The sequence below is a fragment of the Salvelinus alpinus genome, chromosome 30 (genome assembly GCF_045679555.1).
Source record: "Salvelinus alpinus chromosome 30, SLU_Salpinus.1, whole genome shotgun sequence".
NCBI classification, from domain to species: Eukaryota; Metazoa; Chordata; class Actinopteri; order Salmoniformes; family Salmonidae; genus Salvelinus; species Salvelinus alpinus.
In genome coordinates this window covers 29,711,474-29,732,095 of record NC_092115.1, presented here as the reverse complement: position 1 = coordinate 29,732,095, position 20,622 = coordinate 29,711,474, and the positions used below count along the sequence as shown (strand labels likewise).

Here is a 20,622-nt window from a genome sequence, read left to right as displayed (position 1 = left end):
TACTCTTTCTCCCCCTTTCTCAGCTCTTTAGCTGTACTCTTTCTCCCCCTCTCTCAGCTCTTTAGCTGTACTCTTTCTACCCCTCTCTCAGCTCTTTAGCTGTACTCTTTCTCCCCCCTCTCTCAGCTCTTTAGTTGTACTCTTTCTCCCCCTCTCTCAGCTCTTTAGCTGTACCCTTTCTCCCCCCTCTCTCAGCTCTTTAGCTGTACTCTTTCTCCCCCCTCTCTCAGCTCTTTAGCTGTACTCTTTCTCCCCCCTCTCTCAGCTCTTTAGCTGTACTCTTTCTCCCCCTCTCTCAGCTCTTTAGCTGTACTCTTTCTCCCCCTCTCTCAGCTCTTTAGCTGTACTCTTTCTCCCCCTCTCTCAGCTCTTTAGCTGTACTCTTTCTCCCCCTCTCTCAGCTCTTTAGCTGTACTCTTTCTCCTCCCTCTCTCAGCTCTTTAGCTATACTCTTTCTCCCCCCTCTCTCAGCTCTTTAGCTGTACTCTTTCTCCCCCTCTCTCAGCTCTTTAGCTGTACTCTTTCTCCCCCCTCTCTCAGCTCTTTAGCTGTACTCTTTCTCCCCCCTCTCTCAGCTCTTTAGCTGTACTCTTTCTCCCCCCTCTCTCAGCTCTTTAGCTGTACTCTTTCTCCCCCCTCTCTCAGCTCTTTAGCTGTACTCTTTCTTTTCACTATTTTCCATTCCTCAGCTGTTTACTCACTTCACTCGTTTTTAGCTTTGTGTTATCATAATTGTTTCATGACTTGTTCCATCATGTAATGTTTTGGAAGTCTCATCATTTTACTGGTTTCATCTTTTCCCTCCTCCTCTCTTCTTCATTCGGTCTCCAGCTCTTCTCTTGTCCTATTGTCCAGCAGATCCTCACTTAGGGTTCTTTCTCTCTCTTTTCCTCAGTCTTCTCCACCCCTCCTCTCATCCCCCTCTTCTCTCATTGCTGTTTGGCCTTATCTCTCTTTTAGCAGGAGCTTATTGATATTTCCCTCTCCCCCCTCCTCCTTCCTCCCCCCACCACGGTCGTTCCGTTTAATATACAGAGCACGCTTTCATCATATGAGCCTTTCTTCACCTGTAGCTTTGACAGACAGGTCGCCCCTTCTCCCTCTGCGTCCATATCGATCCCGGTGGTGGGTGCAGGAGAGGAAGGAAAGCAGAGAGAGAGAGAGAGTGAGAGAGCACCCTCAGGACAGTGGTGGTAGAGCAGACACACAGAGGTGGGGAACGAGGATAGATGGAGGAGGGAAGTGGTGGACCATGGGGAGTATAGAGGGAGAGACTGAAAGGCCTGCTTCTGTTGAGGGAGGGAGGGAGGGAGGGAGGGAGGGAGGGAGGGAGGGAGGGAGGGAGGGAGGGAGCACAATGAGTTGGAGGCGGTTTGTCGGTGAGACCCAGTCTGTCCTTGAAAACGTTTATCCCACTTAAAAGTCTGTATCTAAATGATCTATTTCCAGTCTACCCGGTGAGCCATGTCTATGTGGGAGGGTCCAGGTGACTGTCAGTTGTTCCTCTGAGTTAATTACACTGTAGTCTGGTGGCGGTAGAGAATGGACAGAACGGACAGAACGGACAGGCCATAAAGGAGCTGGAAGAAAAACATAGATAGAAAGGAAGAAGAAAACTTTGGGGAAAGCTACAGTGCAGCTCTGCAAATTGCAAGTTGTGAATGTAAGATGAAAGGATGAAGGGAGAGAAGAGAAGGAGAAGAGAGCTGGGGAACGGGAGGAGAGGAGAGGGGTCCATAAGCCCCTGGATGATGAGAGACAGCGAGAGAGAGTGAGGCTGACTCTCCCAGGAAAGCTTTGACAGGTTTCAGAAGTGGGGGAGCCTGCAGCTAGAAGTGTCTGCTCTGCCTGCACCCTTAGGAGCGGCTGCGAGGGGTTGCCAGGGAAAATGTGATTGGGAATATTATGAGGGTTAAGACAAAGAAAACAGAAGAAAGTGTTCAGGATGAATGTGTTTCCCCCCTTATGTCACAGCAGGTAACTGAAAGTCACAAAACTCCAGGATGATCTTTGTGTTTTTCTGACAATAGCAAGTTTATGACAAATAGGTATATTAATTAGCTGGTCCTCCATGAACTGCCAGTCTCTTCTGTAACGATTTTAGAATAATTTTTTTATATATTTTTTAATACATATACAAATATTTAAAAAGCATCACAAAATCAAGTTAATTACCAACAATAAAATAACATCAGTCTCAGAGCACTCACTTCTGTTGCGGCAAATTTAAATGTGTATTATCATGAACTCCTGGGTGTGAAATTAAAAGAGAAGTAAATAGAACAGATAAATACATCAAATAAAAATAAAAAAACAGGATCAACTTTTCCCCTTTACAAACAGCTTAGCATTGGTGTTGTATGTGTAGAGAGGGAGAGAGAGATAGCCTGCAGAGAGCATCATCCACCCTGCCAAAATAAAGATGAGCTGGGGCCTGTGCTGGGGCCTGTAGTAAAGCAGACGTCTGCCATGGCGGAGGCCCCTGAGATCTAATCAGAGTGCTTAATATCCCCCACAGCCAGGAGACCTTGGCCCCTCCGCCCCGCCGCCCAGCCCAGACTGGCCCCAGCCCTGCTCAGCCTCATTCACTCAGTCGGCCTAGACTCACACAGCCAGAAAAGACCACAAAGTTGGATTCCTCGTATTCGCGCACTCTCTCTCTCTCTTTCTCTCACTCGCGCACACACTTGTTTTTTCACTCGCTCTCCCTGTCTTTCACTGTCTCTATCATTCACTCTCTCTTTCTTGCTCTTTCCGTCTCTCTCACTCTCTCTCGACAGACACTCTGCCTGCAATGCTTTCAGCTTTCATTGTACACTTATGCATGATGCCGGTGAATGAATGCTGAGTTATGCATTGATGCCCTAGCTGTGCCAAGCTGATGCAACTTGTGTCTTGTTCAGGGCCGCGGGAAAACGTGTGGCGAGGCGGCATTTGCCACATCACTTTTCAATCAGGTGTGGCAGCGCCATACCACTTTTGATTTAGTTGAATATAATATATTGAGTGTTGAAAGAGGGCATACTAACAACAGTAGCTGCATAGGCAGGTTGGTTGTGCACAATTATGCTGCAAAACAGATAGGGTTGGCTATCTGTAAATTATATTTTTCTCCAATGTTTATTGATAACATAAATACATTTGCAAAATGAGCACTTGTTGTCTCGCGAATACGTAATTACACTTGTTGGCTAGCTAACTAGCAATTCAATTTTTTTGCCATATTAGCATTGACATGAAATCAAAAACACCTCAAAACAAACTTTAGCTCACTAGGCTACCTTGGCTTTTTCTATCCAACTGGAAATGAATCAATAAACACAATAGCTGACAGACTGTGAGTTCATGTTTTATCAAGCCTACAGTTGCATAGGGCAGGAGGAGTACACCGTGCAAACCTGCAAAAAGCTAACTCAGCCCTGTGAGTTTTATTGTCCAATCATGTTGCTTTCTCCGTGTCTGTGTATAGGAAACCTCCCTAGACCTCCTTTAAAAATATAATTCATATTAACAAGTACATGGTTGCTGCAGCTCGACAGGGTTTTCATCCTTCCCAAGGCCAGGAGTTTTTCCAGGAGTTTTTTATAAACCATGTCACCTGATTGGAAAAACTCTGGTCCCATCATACCCCATATTCAATCTTTTTACAACAGATGAATTATGTCATACCGTATAAGGTCCGGGGTTTTACCTGGTTAGGTTACTAGATCAGGAAAAACTACGGGCCCCGACATGTTTTGTTTGGCCACACCACTCTGGGAGCTGTGGTGCCACCTCTGGTCTTCTTTGTAGTGGAATTAAAAGACATGTAACCATTGTGACATGAGGAGTAGGAGCTCACCTGACAACTCCTTGGTGTGCTGTACTGTACTCTAGGTACATTGCCTTCAGAAAGTATTCATACCCCTTGACTTATTCCACATTTTGTTATGTTACAGCCTGAATTCAAAACGGATTGAATAGATTTTTATCCTCACCCATCTACATACAACATCCCAGTGTAGATTTGGCTTTGTGTTTTAGGTTATTGTCCTGCTGAAAGGTGAGTTCATCTCCCAGTGTCTGGTGGAAAGCAGACTGAACCAGGTTTTCCTCTAGGATTTTGCCTGTGCTTAGCTCCATTCCGTTTCTTTTTATCCAGTCCCTCCAACGATTACAGCATACCCATAACATGATGCAGACACCACAATGCTTTAAAATATGGAGAGTGGTACTCAGTAATGTGTTGTACTGGATTTGCCACAAACATAACACTTTCTATTCAGGGCAAAAAGTTCATTGCTTAGCAATTATTTTTTTCAGTATTACTTTAGTTTCTTGTTGCAGACAGGATGCATGTTTTAGAATATTTATTTTCTGTACAGGCTTCCTTCTTTTCACTCTGTCAATTAGGTTTGTATTGTTGCGTAACCACAATGTTGGTGATCCATCCTCAGTTTTCTCCTATCACAGCATTAAACTCTGTAACTGTTTTACAGTCACAATTGGCCTCATAGTGAAATCCCTGAGCGTTTTCCTTCCTCTCGTAACTGAGTTACGAAGGACACCTGTATCTTTGTAGTGACTGGGTGTATTGATACACCATCCAAGGTGTAATTAATAACTTCACCATACTCAAAGGGATATTCAATGTCTGTGATTAAGTGTTTTACCCATCTACCAATAGGTGCCCTTCTTTGCGAGGCATTGGAAAACCTCCCTGGTTTTTGTGGTTGAATCTGTGTTTGAAATTCACTGCTCGACTGAGAGACCTTACAGATAATTGTATGTATGGGGTATAGAGATTAGGTAGTTATTCAAAAATAATGTTAAACACTATTATTGCACACAGAGTGAGTCCATGCAACGTATTATGTGACTTCTTAAGCACATTTTTACTCCTGAACTTATTTAGGCTTGACATAACAAAGAGGTTGAATACTTATTGACTCAAGACATTTCAACTTTCCATTTTGTATTAATTTGTAAAAGTTTCGAAATACTTTATTCCGCTTTGACATTATGGCTATTGTGTGTAGGCCATTGACAATTTTTTTTAAATTTAATACATTTTAAATTCAGGCTGTAACACAACAAAATGTAGAAAAAGTCAAGGGGTGTGAATACTTTCTGAGGGCACTGGCCAAAAGTTTTGAGAATGACACAAATATTCATTTTCACAAAGTCTGTTGCCTCAGTTTGTATGATGGCAATTTGCATATACTCCAAATTGTTATGAAGAGTGATCAGAGGAATTGCAATTAATTGCAAAGTCCCACTTTGCCATGCAAATGAACTGAATCCCCTCCAAAAATTCCACTGCATTTCAGCCCTGCCACAAAAGGACCAGCTGACATCATGTCAGTGATTCTCTCGTTAACTTCTTACGGCTGAGATCCCGTTAACGGGATCGATATGACAACAGCCAGTGAAAGTGCAGGGCGCCAAATTCAAACAGAAATCTCATAATTAAAATTCCTCAAACATACAAGTATTTTACACCATTTTAAAGATAAACTTGTTGTTAATCCCACCACAGTGTCCAATTTCAAAAAGGCTTTACGACGAAAGCATACCATGCGATTATGTTAGGTCAGCACCTAGTCACAGAAAAACACAGCCATTTTTCCAGCCAAAGAGAGTCACAAAAAGCAGAAATAGAGATAAAATGAATCACTAACCTTTGATGATTTTCATCAGATGACACTCATAGGACTTCATGTTACACAATACATGTATGTTGTGTTCGATAAAGTTCATATTTAAATCCAAAAATCTCAGTTTACATTGGCGCGTTATGGTCAGTAATGTTTTGCTTCCAAAACATCCGGTGATTTTGCAGAGAGCCACATCAATTTACAGAAATACTCATAATAAACATTGATAAAAGATACAAGTGTTATGCATGGAACTTTAGATAAACTTCTCCTTAACACAGGTGTGAGTGTTGACGAGGACGAGGCTGGAGATCACTCTGTCATGCTGATTGAGTTCGAATAACAGACTGGAAGCTTCAAAAGGAGGGTGGTGCTTGGAATCATTGTTCTTCCTCTGTCAACCATGGTTACCGGCAAGGAAACACATGCCATCATCATTGCTTTGCACAAAAAGGGCTTCACAGGCAAGGATATTGCTGCCAGTAAGATTGCACCTAAATCAACCATTTATTGGATCATCAAGAACTTCAAGGAGAGCGGTTCAATTGGTGTGAAGAAGGCTTCAGGGTGCCCAAGAAAGTCCAGCAATCGCCAGGACCGTCTCCTAAAGTTCATTCAGCTGCGGGATCGGGGCACCACCAGTACAGAGCTTGCTCAGGAATGGCAGCAGGCAGGTGTGAGTGCATCTGCACGCACAGTGAGGCGAAGACTTTTGGAGGATGGCCTTGTGTCAAGAAGGGCAGCAAAGAAGCCACTTCTCTCCAGGAAAAACATCAGGGACAGACTGATATTATGCAAAAGGTACAGGGATTGGACTGCTGAGGACAGGGGTAAAGTCATTTTCCCTGATGAATCCCCTTTCCGATTGTTTGGGGTATCCAGAAAAAAGCTTGTCCGGAGAAGACAAGGTGAGCGCTACCATCAGTCCTGTGTCATGCCAACAGTAAAGCATCCTGAGACCATTCATGTGTGAGGTTGCTTCTCAGCCAAGGGAGTGGGCTCACTCACAATTATGCCTAAGAACACAGCCATGAATAAAGAATGGTACCAACACATCCTCCGAGAGCAACTTCTCCCAACCATCCAGGAACAGTTTGGTGATGAACAATGCCTTTTCCAGCATGATGGAGCACCTTGCCATAAGGCAAAAGTGATAACTAAGTGGCTCGGGGATCAAAACATCGATATTTTGGGTCCATGGCCAGGAAACTCCCCAGACCTTAATCCCATTGAGAACTTGTGGTCAATCCTCAAGAGGCGGGTGTACAAACAAAAACCCACAAATTCTGACAAACTCCAAGCATTGATTATGCAATAATGGGCTGCCATCAGTCAGGATGTGGCCCAGAAGTTAATTGACAGCATGCCAGGGCGGATTGCAGAGGTCTTGAAAAATATTGACTCTTTGCATCAACTTCATGTAATTGTCAATAAAAGCCTTTGACACTTATGAAATGCTTGTAATTATACTTCACTATTCCATAGTAACATCTGACAAAAATATCTAAAGACACTGAAGCAGCAAACTTTGTGAAAATTTATATTTGTGTCATTCTCAAAACTTTTGGCCACGACTGTAGATGTACTGTAGGATTTGCAACCCATCCTCCAGATGAAAACGTGTCCAGGGCACAACTTTTGCAGGCGAGAGAAAACATGCTGTCTCGTCTTGTTTTGCTGTAGTGATTTCTCTGCCTCCCAGTCCAAGACAAAATGACAACACACTGTTGTTGGTTTGACATGTTTCTATGCAGAGCAAACAGACAAAACAACACTATATATACCAAAGTATGTTGACAACCCTTCAAATTAGTGGATTCAGCTATTTCAGTAACACCTGTCAGGTGTATAAAATTGAGCACACAGCCATGTAATCTCCATAGACAACATTGGCAGTAGAATGGCCTTACTGAAGAGCTCAGGGACTTTCAACATGACACCGTCATAGGATGCCACCTTTCCAACAAGTTAGTTCGTCAAATTTCGCCCTGCTAGAGCTGCCCCTGTCAACTGTAAGTGATGTTATTGTGAAGTTGAAACGTCTAGGAACAACAGCGGCTCTGCCGCGAAGTGGTAGGCCACACAACTCGCAGAATGAGACCGCTGAGTGCTGAAGCGTGTAGCGTGTAAAAATGTCTGTCCTCGGTTGCAACATTCCAAACTGCCTCTGGAAGCACGTCAGCACAATAACTTTTCATCGGGAGCTTCATAAAATGGGTTTCCATGGCCGAGCAGCCACACACAAGGCTAAGATCACCATGCGCAATGCCAAGCGTCGACTGGAGTGGTGTAAAGCTCGCTGCCATTGGACTCTGGAGCACTGAAAATGCGTTCTCTGGAGTGATTAATCACGCTTCACCATCTGGCAGTCCGATTGACCAATCTGGGTTTGGCGGATGCCAGGAGAACGCTACCTGCCCGAATGCATAGTGCCAACTGTAAAGTTTGTTGGAGAAGGAATAATGGTCTCGGGGTGATTTTTATGGTACTTAGTTCCAGTGAAGGGAAATCTTAACGCTACAGCATACAATGACATTCTAGATGGTTCTGTGCTTCCAACTTTGTGGCAACAATTTAGGGAAAGCCCTTTCCTGTTTCAGCATGCAATGCCCCCGTGCACAAAGTGAGGTCCATGCAGAAATTGTTTGTCGAGATCGGTGTGGAAGAACTTGACTGGCATGCACAGAGCCCTGACCTCAACTCCATCCAACACCTTTGCAATGAATTGGAACGCCGACTGCGAGCCAGGCCTAATCGCCCAACATCAGTGCCCGACCTCACTAATGCTCTTATGGCTGAATGGAAGCAATTCCCCACAGCAATGTTCCTACATCTAGTGGAAAGCCTTCGCAGAAGAGTGGAGGATGTTATAGCAGCAGAGGGGGGACCAACTCCATATGAATGCCCATGATTTGGGAATGAGTTGTTCGACGAGCAGATGTCCACATAGTGTATGTCTGCTTGCCTACTTTCTTTTTCCTAAAATATGTGAAAACACAAACAAAGCCGCAATCATTGTAGCCTCTAAGCACGAAGCAGTTATATATTTCCAGCTTTGGATGGCCTTGTGTTGTACTTAACCTTGGGATGAAACAAAGCTGTTGTGAATAGAACATCCAGCTAGAACACTCTGATTTCTTTTCAGAAGTGGGCTATAACCCATAATCATAGCCATAGCGTTGTTTGTTTGTTCATTAGTGTGAGTATGTTCATTTCTGTGTTCAAGACTGTGTTTAGTTTAGTCGTGTTCCACGGACAGCTGTCACTGCGATATTAGTAGTCTGTGAGTGTCTGTCACTCTGGATGCGAAACGCTAGCTGCAGATATAAACTTTTATTTCTCAGGTCAGGAGCGTACGTGGCGGCCATCTGGGCGGCCGTCTGCCGTAGCTAAGTGAACCTCGGGCATATACAGCTCAATAATTAATATCAGCTCTCCCAGCTGATTTTGGGACATGTTGATGTTTCCGAGCGCCCCGTGCGCTGCAGTAGAGTTCCCGTCAGAGGCGATATAGCTGCAGAAACCCCGAAGTGCTCTCAGATAGACACCTCACCTTTAGCGGCTGCTTTTCACTCCCCTCCCTGCGGCCCTCAGCCCAGGCGGCGCATGCATTAATACAAAAGTTATTTAGCCCCTTTAAGAAATTAAAATGAAGTCCAGCCCCACATGGTCACATTTCGGGAGCGTCCAGACCTCAGAGAGTAGACAGCCGTAACATGCGTCCTTATAGCACAGACTTCTGGGATAACAAATGGCATGTTTGAAGTGCTCTTCGGGAGAACACAGAGATAGAGAGACATACACACACACCCGCTCGCACACCAAGAGAGAGACGTACACACACACACACACACGTCTCCCTAGTATACTGTACCAACGTGGACTATCTATGGCTTAATTAAAGCACAAATGTATGGTATAGATTTATATTTTGTAAGTGCGCGTGTGTGCGTGTGTGTGTTTATATCATAGGGACTGTAGTCTGAGTCTGCATAAATAAATAGTGCCTCTGCATGAATATTTATACTGTCAATATCATTAGCGATGTAGCGTAATGGAGGCCATGTTTTGCACTTGAAGCCATGCCAATTTCTTCTGTGGTTGTTTATTTTCTGGCTTGTTGTCCCAACAAGTAGTTCTAAATAAAGATCCTCATTATTCTCATAACATTATGCGCTCATTCACTGTACCATAGTAGGACGGCCGGGTATGACCACTGTTCAAACCCCAATTATGTGTCAGATATCAAAGTTGCCTTTTTTTTGTCTTAGTTACTGACATCATAATCATGTATTTTTATTGTCAGTACAACACATTCATTTGCCCGTATTTAGCATCTGTTGTCGTTGCCCTTAACCAATATATGTCGGCTGTATAGCAATGACTTTCTCTTCTTTGTTTCTATGTTTCTTATTTAGCCTATATCATTGTGGATTATTTTGCATTTACCCTTATATTCTGATAGCTCCATTTATTCCATTAGCAAAATGTCAGATATTTTACTCAAAGAAGATACTCACTTCCTTTCTCCCCTTTCTCTCTCTCTCCCCTCTCTCCTCTCTCCTCTCTTCTCTCTCTCTGTAGTATTTGTCCAGGCCAGTAAGCTCCAGCAGCACATCTTCTCAGCCCATGGCCAGGAGGATAAGATATACGACTGCTCCCAGTGTCCACAGAAGTTCTTCTTCCAGACAGAGCTACAGGTGAGCCCAAACACAGGCCACGTAGCGGTCACCACCACCATCAAGCACACACATAAACCTATACACACACTCGTGTGCGTGTACACATGAGCACGCAAATGCCCACGCAGGCACACACACATTTCATTTCGCCTACTGTCTGTCCCGGTTGGGATGGGAGACTCCGACGGAATTACTCCAGTTGGTTTCCAAACTAATTTGTGATCAACCGATACACAATGATTTGATTTGCTTATTAGACCTAAAATATCTGGAATTAGAAGGATTAGGGGAATGTGCTTTTTGGGGAGTAATTACTATACTGTATAGAGGCCGAAACACAGTTGAGTCAATAATATGCCTCCATTTCCCAGCCTCGTAATCACAGAGGAGACACTCGTGGCTAAATATGATCTGTTTCCGTAGGGATACCATATCTGCCCTTCAACAAAGTTAGAATTTGGACTCTTATGAACTCTCAACGTTGTAGAGATAATCAGTTTTCGAGCAATCTCTTCCCACTGTCCTCAGAGTACTTGAACAAAACTAAAAGGCCTTATTTTATTTCAGTCTTCATCTGTTGTTTTCAACCAGCTCAATCGTCTTTTGGGGAATTGTGCCCTGGCAGGACATGCCATGTCTTTCCTCGTTTCTGGTACAAATCCCTTGTATCTGAAATATTGTGTGTTGGCGCCTCGTAGTTGAGCACTGAGTACCCTAAAATATACAAATATAGCCATCTGAGTAGAGCAAATTAATTGTCAACACTCATTAAAAAAAGCACCTTGTGAAACCCACTAGTACCGAACACCAGTCTACTGACCACGAGCACCAACCACCACAGACACGGTCGGATTAGTGGTGCTAGCTAAGTATTAGCATCTAGCCAGCTGATGTAAGGGTGCATCCTGGGCTTTTGCTTAGCATTGACCAGACAGGAGATGTTAATATTGAGATTCAGCCAGTAAACACAGAGCCATGGTGTGCCAGGAGGAAGGTGAATGTGATCATTATCTACCAGACAGTTGAGTCTACAGAACAGACAGCCATGAATAAACAAGTATTGAGGCATCACCTTCCAACATACAGGTTCGTCATGGAAGACAAGGATTATTAGTAACTAACAAGTCTTGTGTTTTCTAACAAACTCCTAGCTAGCATTGAGTCCTCTCTCTTAACACAACATGGCAAACACAGCATCTTATTTATCCAATTTCATCTGTCATTGGAACTAATGTTTTGAGTGTTTTCGCTATAGCCAGGGTTGTTACAAGTACCTGTAAACAATCTCAAATAACCTGGGGATGTTTTTCCAACTTTTTACTCTGACATTTTTTGGGCATGAAGTGATCCTCCAGCTCCCGGAGGTGTTGTTTCGTGCTTATATTGTTTAACACCCTTTGTGAAGAGACGGAGAGCGAACATGAAAGACATATGGCACTTTGTTGTGGAGCAGTGGATTGTGAAAAGGAGAGCATGGATTGTGCTTAGGGATAAGACGATCATCATATTCAACCTGTACCGTGGCATGCTCTAGAAGCAACCCCCAATGGGTGCATACACACACACCGAAAGACACATGTGCACACATACACACACAAAACAGAGACGCACACACACACCTACACCTACACATAAAGACGCACACACACACACCTACACCTACACGCAAAGACGCACACACACACACCTACACACAAAGACGCACACACACACACACACACACACCTACACCTACACGCAAAGGCTTTTCCCACTTAAACACGCATTCATTACGACATTTACATAAATCCACATCATTACAGACACACAAGAAGTTGATAAACACCAAAACCTCTAACTCCCCCTGGGGTTCCTTTGTTTACAAGAAGAAATTAAGAAATGTGTTTTCAAAGGAAGGACATTTTTCTTTGTAGACCTAGAATTTGTGTTGTACAACGTGGACAATATTTCCCATTAAGATACAGTGGGGAGAACAAGTATTTGATACACTGCCGATTTTGCAGATTTTCCTACTTAAAAAGCATGTAGAGGTCTGTAATTTTTATCATAGGTACACTTCAACTGTGAGAGACGGAATCTAAAACAAAAATCCCGAAAATCACATTGTATGATTTTTAAGTAATTAATTAGCATTTTATTGCATGACATAAGTATTTGATACATCAGAAAAGCAGAACTTAATATTTGGTACAGAATCGTTTGTTTGCAATTACAGAGATCATACGTTTCCTGTAGTTCTTGACCAGGTTTGCACACACTGCAGCAGGGATTTTGGCCCACTCCTCCATACAGACCTTCTCCAGATCCTTCAGGTTTCGGGGCTGTCGCTGGGCAATACAGACTTTCAGCTCCCTCCAAAGATTTTCTATTGGGTTCAGGTCTGGAGACTGGCTAGGCCACTCCAGGACCTTGAGATACTTCTTACGGAGCCACTCCTTAGTTGCCCTGGCTGTGTGTTTCGGGTCGTTGTCATACTGGAAGACCCAGCCACAACCCATCATCAATGCTCTTACTGAGGGAAGGAGGTTGTTGGCTAAAATCTCGCAATACATGGCCCCATCCATCCTCCCCTCAATACGGTGCAGTCGTCCTGTCCCCTTTGCAGAAAAGCATCCCCAAAGAATGATGTTTCCACCTCCATGCTTCACGGTTGGGATGGTGTTCTTGGGGTTGTACTCATCCTTCTTCTTCCTCCAAACACGGCGAGTGGAGTTTAGACCAAAAAGCTCTATTTTTGAATCATCAGACCACATGACCTTCTCCCATTCCTCCTCTGGATCATCCAGATGGTCATTGGCAAACTTCAGACGGGCCTGGACATGCGCCTGCTTGAGCAGGGGGACCTTGTGTGCGCTGCAGGATTTTAATCCATGACGGCGTAGTGTGTTACTAATGGTTTTCTTTGAGACTGTGGTCCCAGCTCTCTTCAGGTCATTGACCAGGTCCTGCCGTGTAGTTCTGGGCTGATCCCTCACCTTCCTCATGATCATTGATGCCCCACGAGGTGAGATCTTGCATGGAGCCCCAGACCGAGGGTGATTGACCATCATCTTGAACTTCTTCTATTTTCTTCTATTTTCTAATAATTGCGCCAACAGTTGTTGCCTTCTCACCAAGCTGCTTGCCTATTGTCCTGTAGCCCATCCCAGCCTTGTGCAGGTCTACAATTTTATCCCTGATGTCCTTACACAGCTCTCTGGTCTTGGCCATTGTGGAGAGGTTGGAGTCTGTTTGATTGAGTGTGTGGACAGGTGTCTTTTATACAGGTAACGAGTTCAAACAGGTGCAGTTAATACAGGTAATGAGTGGAGAACAGGAGGGCTTCTTAAAGAAAAACTAACAGGTCTGTGAGAGCCGGAATTCTTACTGGTTGGTAGGTGATCAAATACTTATGTCATGCAATAAAATGCAAATGAATTACTTAAAAATCATACAATGTGATTTTCTGGATTTTTGTTTTAGATTCCGTCTCTCACAGTTGAAGTGTACCTATGATAAAAATTACAGACCTCTACATGCTTTGTAAGTAGGAAAACCTGCAAAATCGGCAGTGTATCAAATACTTGTTCTCCCCACTGTACATCTTCTGAGTGTTCTAAAATATAGATGTCTCTTTTCTACTGCATCCATACTGCAACATACGAGATATAGTCAAGGTTTATGTACTGTGTACGAGTTGTTCTTTGTTGCGGGTTGTTGTTTTTGCCGACTATATCACTACTCAAAAATGTCTCCCTGACATGGTGAAGTAATTTGTCAATCTCTCTCTAGTGGAGCTATCATCCAGCGGTGAGGAGATAGATGCTGCTTCTCTCTCTGCCTGGTCTGCCTGGAGTTTTGAGTTACTCTCTCCTCCTCCACCCTGACACTCTGGCCCACTCTCTGGCTACCTCGGCTCCTCATCTCTCACAGTAGTCTGAAGAGGTCAGGGGGTTAGTGCAGGCAGGGAGAGAGAGGAGAGGGAGAGCTGCCTGCCACGGTAGGCAAGTACAGGGAAGCAGCAATGATATTTTATTAATTTGCCGCTGAGATTCCCTGAAACAGACCAAAGGCTGTGACAGGTATTCAGCGCTACCCCCCTCTCCTGCACCGCCTCCCCCCTCTCCCCCGCCATCCACCCATCCTCCCCCATCGCCTCCCCCTGTGAACTCTACCCTGCGAGGGGCGAGCCAATTTTTGCCGGCCTGTCGAGATGGATGATGGGAGAGCATCCGTCTAATCAGCCCTCCCAGGAACCCCCGCCTGGCTGCCTCCCTCGGACCGGACAGATTGACTGACTCCTGGGCCTCGGTGCCCCAGAAACCACAGTCCAGAAGAAACCCTGCTCTCTCTCCCTTTCTCGCTGTCTTTCTCTCTCACTCTCTCTTTCCCTCTTTCTCTCTCTCTCTTTCTCTCTCTCTCTTTCTCTAGCCAAGCATTGAGACACATAGACCACCCCTTTGAGATATTTCATGAGGTGCTGATGGGGAGGGCCAATGGTTCAGTGTTGGTGCTAACAGGGCTAGCTGTGGTGTGGTTTATCCGCTTTCTTACTCTCGCTCTCTCTCTTTTTCTCTCTCTCTCTCTGACCACTCAACCTCCCACTACCCCCTACTGACCACCCCTACGGCACACCCCCCCACACAGTTATAAGAGTAGGAAACACATCCTCTTCTAGCCTCTCCTCTCCTCCAATCTACTGTACTCTAACACCCTCCCATGCTCAGGTTGTCTCTACCCCTTACCCTGGTTTGGACAAGCCAGGGGTTTGTGGGTACTTAGGAGTGGCCATGCTGAAATACAACGGCGAACTTAAAAATACACTTTTTCCTCCCTTGGCATTAGCTTCAGTGGATGTGTCTCTCTCTGCCTTGTTACATAAGGAACTGAGCCATGGACAATGCTCTGCTTGCTACTGTACTGGATTAATGAGGCAGATCTATTAACTGATGGTGGCAGCAGTGAATTAGCCACAGCTTAAATTGGACATTTCTATGACTGGAAGTTCATTTGTTGAAGAAGCACATAAGTCCAGCAGCTCATCATTGGCCTGCTTGTGTTGCGATACCACCGCAAGTGCACATGCGTGGGATATATCCTCCCTCTCTATGGTGATGAACCCTAGTGCTCCTAAGCCTCCAAAGACAAGACAATGATATTCAAGTTACACAACAGTGAAGATTGCATTTCTTTCTGGGATGAGATTTCCCTCCCGTTCCACTTAGCCGGGGCTCTTTTTTATCCTTCGCTTTCATTATCATTCCTTGGAAGTGAGCGGCGTGAGATTGTAAGTCCTGCTCCAATTGATAGAGGAGGACAGTGAGTGGGTATACTAGGACTTCTCTCCCTTTCCTTAGATACCCGCAGGACACGCACCTTAATTGGAGGGTCTTTTAAAAGATTCCTTCAAAGACGACTCCGCTCGGTCCAAAGCTCCAGCTCTTTAATGAGTGCTAGAAGTGACAAGAGCATGTCTGTATCATGTTGTACTTCCTCTCCTCACAAGTGAGATTCTCCTTATTTCTCTGTGTGTGACGGCCGTTATTGCCAAATAGTGACCGATTTTTGTGTTTTAATTAAGGAAATTCATAATTTTTGGGAAAATACTATTAAAAAATGAAAAAATATGATATCTTGAAAATAAAGCAGAATAATCACCATGGGTTCACTGTATTGCTAATGATAGTATTGCATTAGCATGTATAATAGCATAGCATGTGTAAAGCGTAGCCCACTCTGTTAACAATATTAGAGTGATTTCTCAACGTCTGCGAGAGCAAAAAAACTGACGGTCATCACACTAAATATTATTTAATATTTATTATTATTTATTTAAGTTTGTCAATGTTTTTTGGTGGGTTCTCGCAGACTTTGAGAAACCGAAACGAGGCAAAGCATCATTCAGACATTGCGAATTGGGACTACAATTCCCATGAAGATTGATTTTAGAATTTAGAATTTGGAATATGTCCCCACCTTTAGTGCACCATATCCCTAACACGCGCCACTCTGAGGCTGATCTACATTTGTTTAGCCCTCAGTGGCTTACCAACACCTAGCTTTCTGAGAATACACTATCTTCATCTGCCAAGTGTGACAGCTTCACATGCGTTTGAACTTTTCTTTGTATCTTTTTAAATGACATGCCGTTCTTCTCTTCATCCGCCCATGTGCTCACAGTGCTGTCACCATTTCAAAAAGGTTGAAATAAATAAAAGGGCACAACTGTGTGTTTGTGAAGCGCCATCATTAATATTTAAGCTTATTTATAATGATGTACAAACATGCTGTACAAACAGTCATCAGCGCTGTAAAAGGGGACGTAAACATTGTGAGATGAATGGCGCCGACGTAACACAGTCGTGGCGTTCTACTTTCCTACTGTAGGTGGATCAGAATTAGACAGCATGACAAACCTAATGATCCTAAGAGGATTTTCTCTCTGCAGTGTGTGTGTGTGTGTGTGTGTGTGTGTGTGTGTGTGTGTGTGTGTGTGTGTGTGTGTGTGTGTGTGTGTGTGTGTGTGTGTGTGTGTGTGTGTGTGTGTGTGTGTGTGTGTGTGTGTGTGTGTGTGTGTGTGTGTGAGTGTGTGTGTGCGCATGCGTGTGTGTGTGAGTGTGAGTGTACAGTATGTGTCTTTGTTTCTTCCTCTCCCATGGTGGGTCTGATGTGTGCATGCAAACACAGTGTCTGGAGGGAGACATGACAAAAACTCCCAGAAGCCTTTGAGGCATTCTTTTCTCTTCTTCTTCCTCCTCCGCTTGCTGTACTACTGGGAGAAGTTAAATCCAAACAAAGAGAGGGAAGGATGCTCTGTGTTGAAATCCATCACCCAGAGTTGATCTGTTCCCTAACCGCTTCTGTTATACTTTTTATTTGACTTTCTGCAACTTTGATAAAGCATGTCATTAACACTGGATGAGAAATACATTACAAGTTTAATTTACCTGGTCAAGGAGATTCACTTTGCAAGTGTCTGATTCTGAACGTGTTTCTACAAATTGCTGTTGAGAATAGCTGGTCCTCACAGAATCCGATCACACATCTCCTCATGGATTTATTTTCAAACACTGTATGTACAGTAATTATTAGACACTTCCGTTTCGTAAATACATGTTACATGACACCAATTGTGTGGCTGTTAAAAGCGAATATTCTGACAAGTGGCTAAACGTGAGACTGCATTTGTTCCTTGTTGGCATCACAGTTTCAACTCTCACCTCGTGAAGTGCTCAATCTAACAGTAGCCTCAAATTCGCTCCCAGAATTCACTCTGTCACTGAAGTATTATTAGACACTTCCGTTTCGTAAATACATGTTACATGACACCAATTGTGTGGCTGTTAAAAGCGAATATTCTGACAGAGACAGAGAGAGACAGGAGAGAGGTCATGATCAGATGAGCTCCTGCATTTTTCAGCATTTTCTTTAAAAAATATAGATTTAGAGTTAGTTAAACTTGGATTTTTTGTCAGGAACACATACAGGATGCTACCCTCTACAACATAACCCTAAATTCAAATCAAAACTCAAAACCTACAACCTGATTTTGGACGGAATTACGGAATCACCTGAAAGATTCACAACTACCAAGGATTATTACACAGCAAATTCTCTGGAAAACAACAGTAACCTGAAAACACCACCCAACCTGGAACTGAGTGAGTAATGTTTAGTCTGAAACTATATTCTATTGCCAAAAGCCAAGAAGAAAAATACATGACATTACTTTATAAGCATTGAATGAAACATAATTGCCAAGCTTGATACAGCTTCAACTAGCACTGACGTGTCAAGTGAGAGGTGTCAAAGACCATTAGCCCAACAATGGCAGGAGAGTCGAATAGTCTACCCCAACCAAATGGAGAGGCCTTAGAAGCTCCCTCCTGCTGTTCAGAGGTAATTAAAATACAGTACCCTGGGAGTGTAAAGAATGACAAGGCAAGAAAAGAGCACAAAATGAAGCTCCTTATGGAAAATCAAGAGACACTTTTTGCTGACTATTACAAAAATGGGAACATCAGCAACCTTATCTTCCACACAAACCATCCCCTGGCATGGCACAGTGCTATATTAGCACACTACCCCTCTGTTAAGAGAGGGGGGGTTAACGAGGGGTGGAAACTCAGGATACTTGACAACGAGGACTCTGAGTCAGCTAACATAAATCTATATAAGTCTGGAACAGTATTGGTACAGGGCAACCCCAAACAGTTTCAGCTGGACTTTCACCTAATCAAAGAATTAGCCCAGCAGGAGAAGCTCTCCCTTGATAAAGATACCCCCACCCCAAGTGGGTCAGACCAGACCTCCTCATCATATAACCCCACAGACGAGCAACCCTCAGCAGACAGTCAACCTCCCAGTACAGAGCACTTCTCCCTCATTGAAATGAAGGATAAATTCACCCAGCTGGAGGTAAGGCAGGTGGAGCTGGAACAGCAGGTGATTACACTCCAGTCAGCACAGACCCAGACAACAGTCCAGCACAACAACACCCCCTTAACCAGACCAGGAGAGCTGGAGGTGGAGAGAGACACATCTGGACTCTGGACAGTTAAGAGACAACTTCAACTGGAGAAAGAGCAGAAGCAGGAGCAGGAGCAGAACAGAGCACTAGAGGAGAGGATCAGACTGCTGGAGGAGAGGGAGAGGGGGATGGAGGAGAGGATCAGACTGCTGGAGGAGAGGTTGAGGGGGATGGCATGTGACAGAGAACAACCCACTAGGGAGGTGGCCATCCCCACAGAGAAGCCAGCAGAACAGCCCACCTCATCACCCGACAAAAGTCTCGACACCACAGCAGAACAGTCCACACCAGACCCTGACCATAGAGTCAACATCACAGCAGAACAGACAAAAGAAAAACCCCAAGCCCAGCAGCTCTCACCCCCCCTGAGCACCCCCCCTGTCAGCCACCCTGATAGCCCTCCTGACAACCCCCCCACACCCACTGAGGACAAACACAAGACACAGATTTTTCTCCTTATGGACTCAAATGGGAAATTTATAGAAGAAAAAAAACTTTTTCCCAAACACAGTGTATCTAAACTCTGGTGTCCAAACACCCAGTGCGCCCTAGACCTTCTGTCTGAGGACAAACTAGGCTCACCTAGCCACATAATAATACACACAGGCACAAACGACCTGAGAGCACAGCAGGAAAGGGTGGCCACAGCACTGAAGGGAGTGATTGAAAAAGCTTCTTCTACTTTCCCCAATGCACAAGTGGTTATCTCCACCCTGCTACCACGAAAAGACTTCCACCCTGCTACAATACAGCGGGTAAACGCAAGCATCTCCCGTGACTGTGCCTCAAAACCAAATGTTTTCCTGGCCCACCACTCCACCCTGGACTTGAACAGCCTCTATGACCAGGTCCACCTCTACAAGGCAGCAGTGCCCACCTTTGCCCGGACTCTAAAGGACATCGCTCTCAAACGCAGCCCCAACACTTCACACAGGAGCAACAGATCAATAGACACCCCACCCAGACCAGCGAGACACCCTCCAAGACCTTCAGCACCCCACCCTGGACCTACACATAGAGGACCCACGCCAAGAGGACCTACATCCAGACCACAGCACCCCCAGACACACCCCCACCCCAACCAATCAACACCCCCCCACATCAACCATGCCCACACCCAATTTAGGCCCCCTCAGATCAGACCTATGCCACTCCTGCCCACCCCATGCACCCCACCCCCGCAGAGAGGGCATCAACATGGAAGTCACACATACGCCCAGGTAGTGAGCGGGCAAACAGGCCCAACCCCCACTCTTACACTCGCCCAAGCCAACGGCATGTACCAGATGCTCAGCAGGCTCTGCTCACACTTACTGGCCTGAGGCCAAACCACGACCAACAACATTGGACACTTTATGGAACAAAAAGCCTTCACTATATCATCCTGGAATATCCAAGGCCTGAGGTCATCTGCCTTTGGCCTAAAGAGCAGGAACCCGGACTTCACCAAAGAAATCGGTAATGCAGACATTGTCATCCTGCAAGAAACCTGGTACAGAGGAGACGGACCCACTGGTTGCCCTCTAGGTTACAGAGAGCTGGTAGTCCCATCCACCAAACTACCAGGTGTGAAACAGGGAAGGGACTCAGGGGGAATGCTAATTTGGTATAGAGCAGACCTAACTCACTCCATTAAATTAATCAAAACAGGAACATTTTACATTTGGCTAGAAATTCAAAAGGAAATTATCTTAACAGAGAAAAATGTCCTCCTGTGTGCTACCTATATCCCCCCACTAGAATCCCCATACTTTAATGAAGACAGCTTCTCCATCCTGAAGGAGGAAATCAATCA

The 20,622-nt window shown here is 44.7% G+C and overlaps 1 protein-coding gene across 6 annotated transcripts in view; it reads left to right on the top strand.

The window, feature by feature from the left end:
* The window catches only part of LOC139560406 (zinc finger protein 521-like), a 159,659-nt gene that overhangs the window by 123,776 nt on the left and 15,261 nt on the right, over positions 1 to 20,622 (top strand). For all 6 annotated transcript variants that reach the window (XM_071377143.1, XM_071377142.1, XM_071377139.1 and 3 more), the window contains exon 7: positions 10,221 to 10,336. In XM_071377143.1, the coding sequence (XP_071233244.1) occupies positions 10,221 to 10,336 (116 nt within the window). The remainder of the gene's footprint in view (positions 1 to 10,220; positions 10,337 to 20,622) is intronic.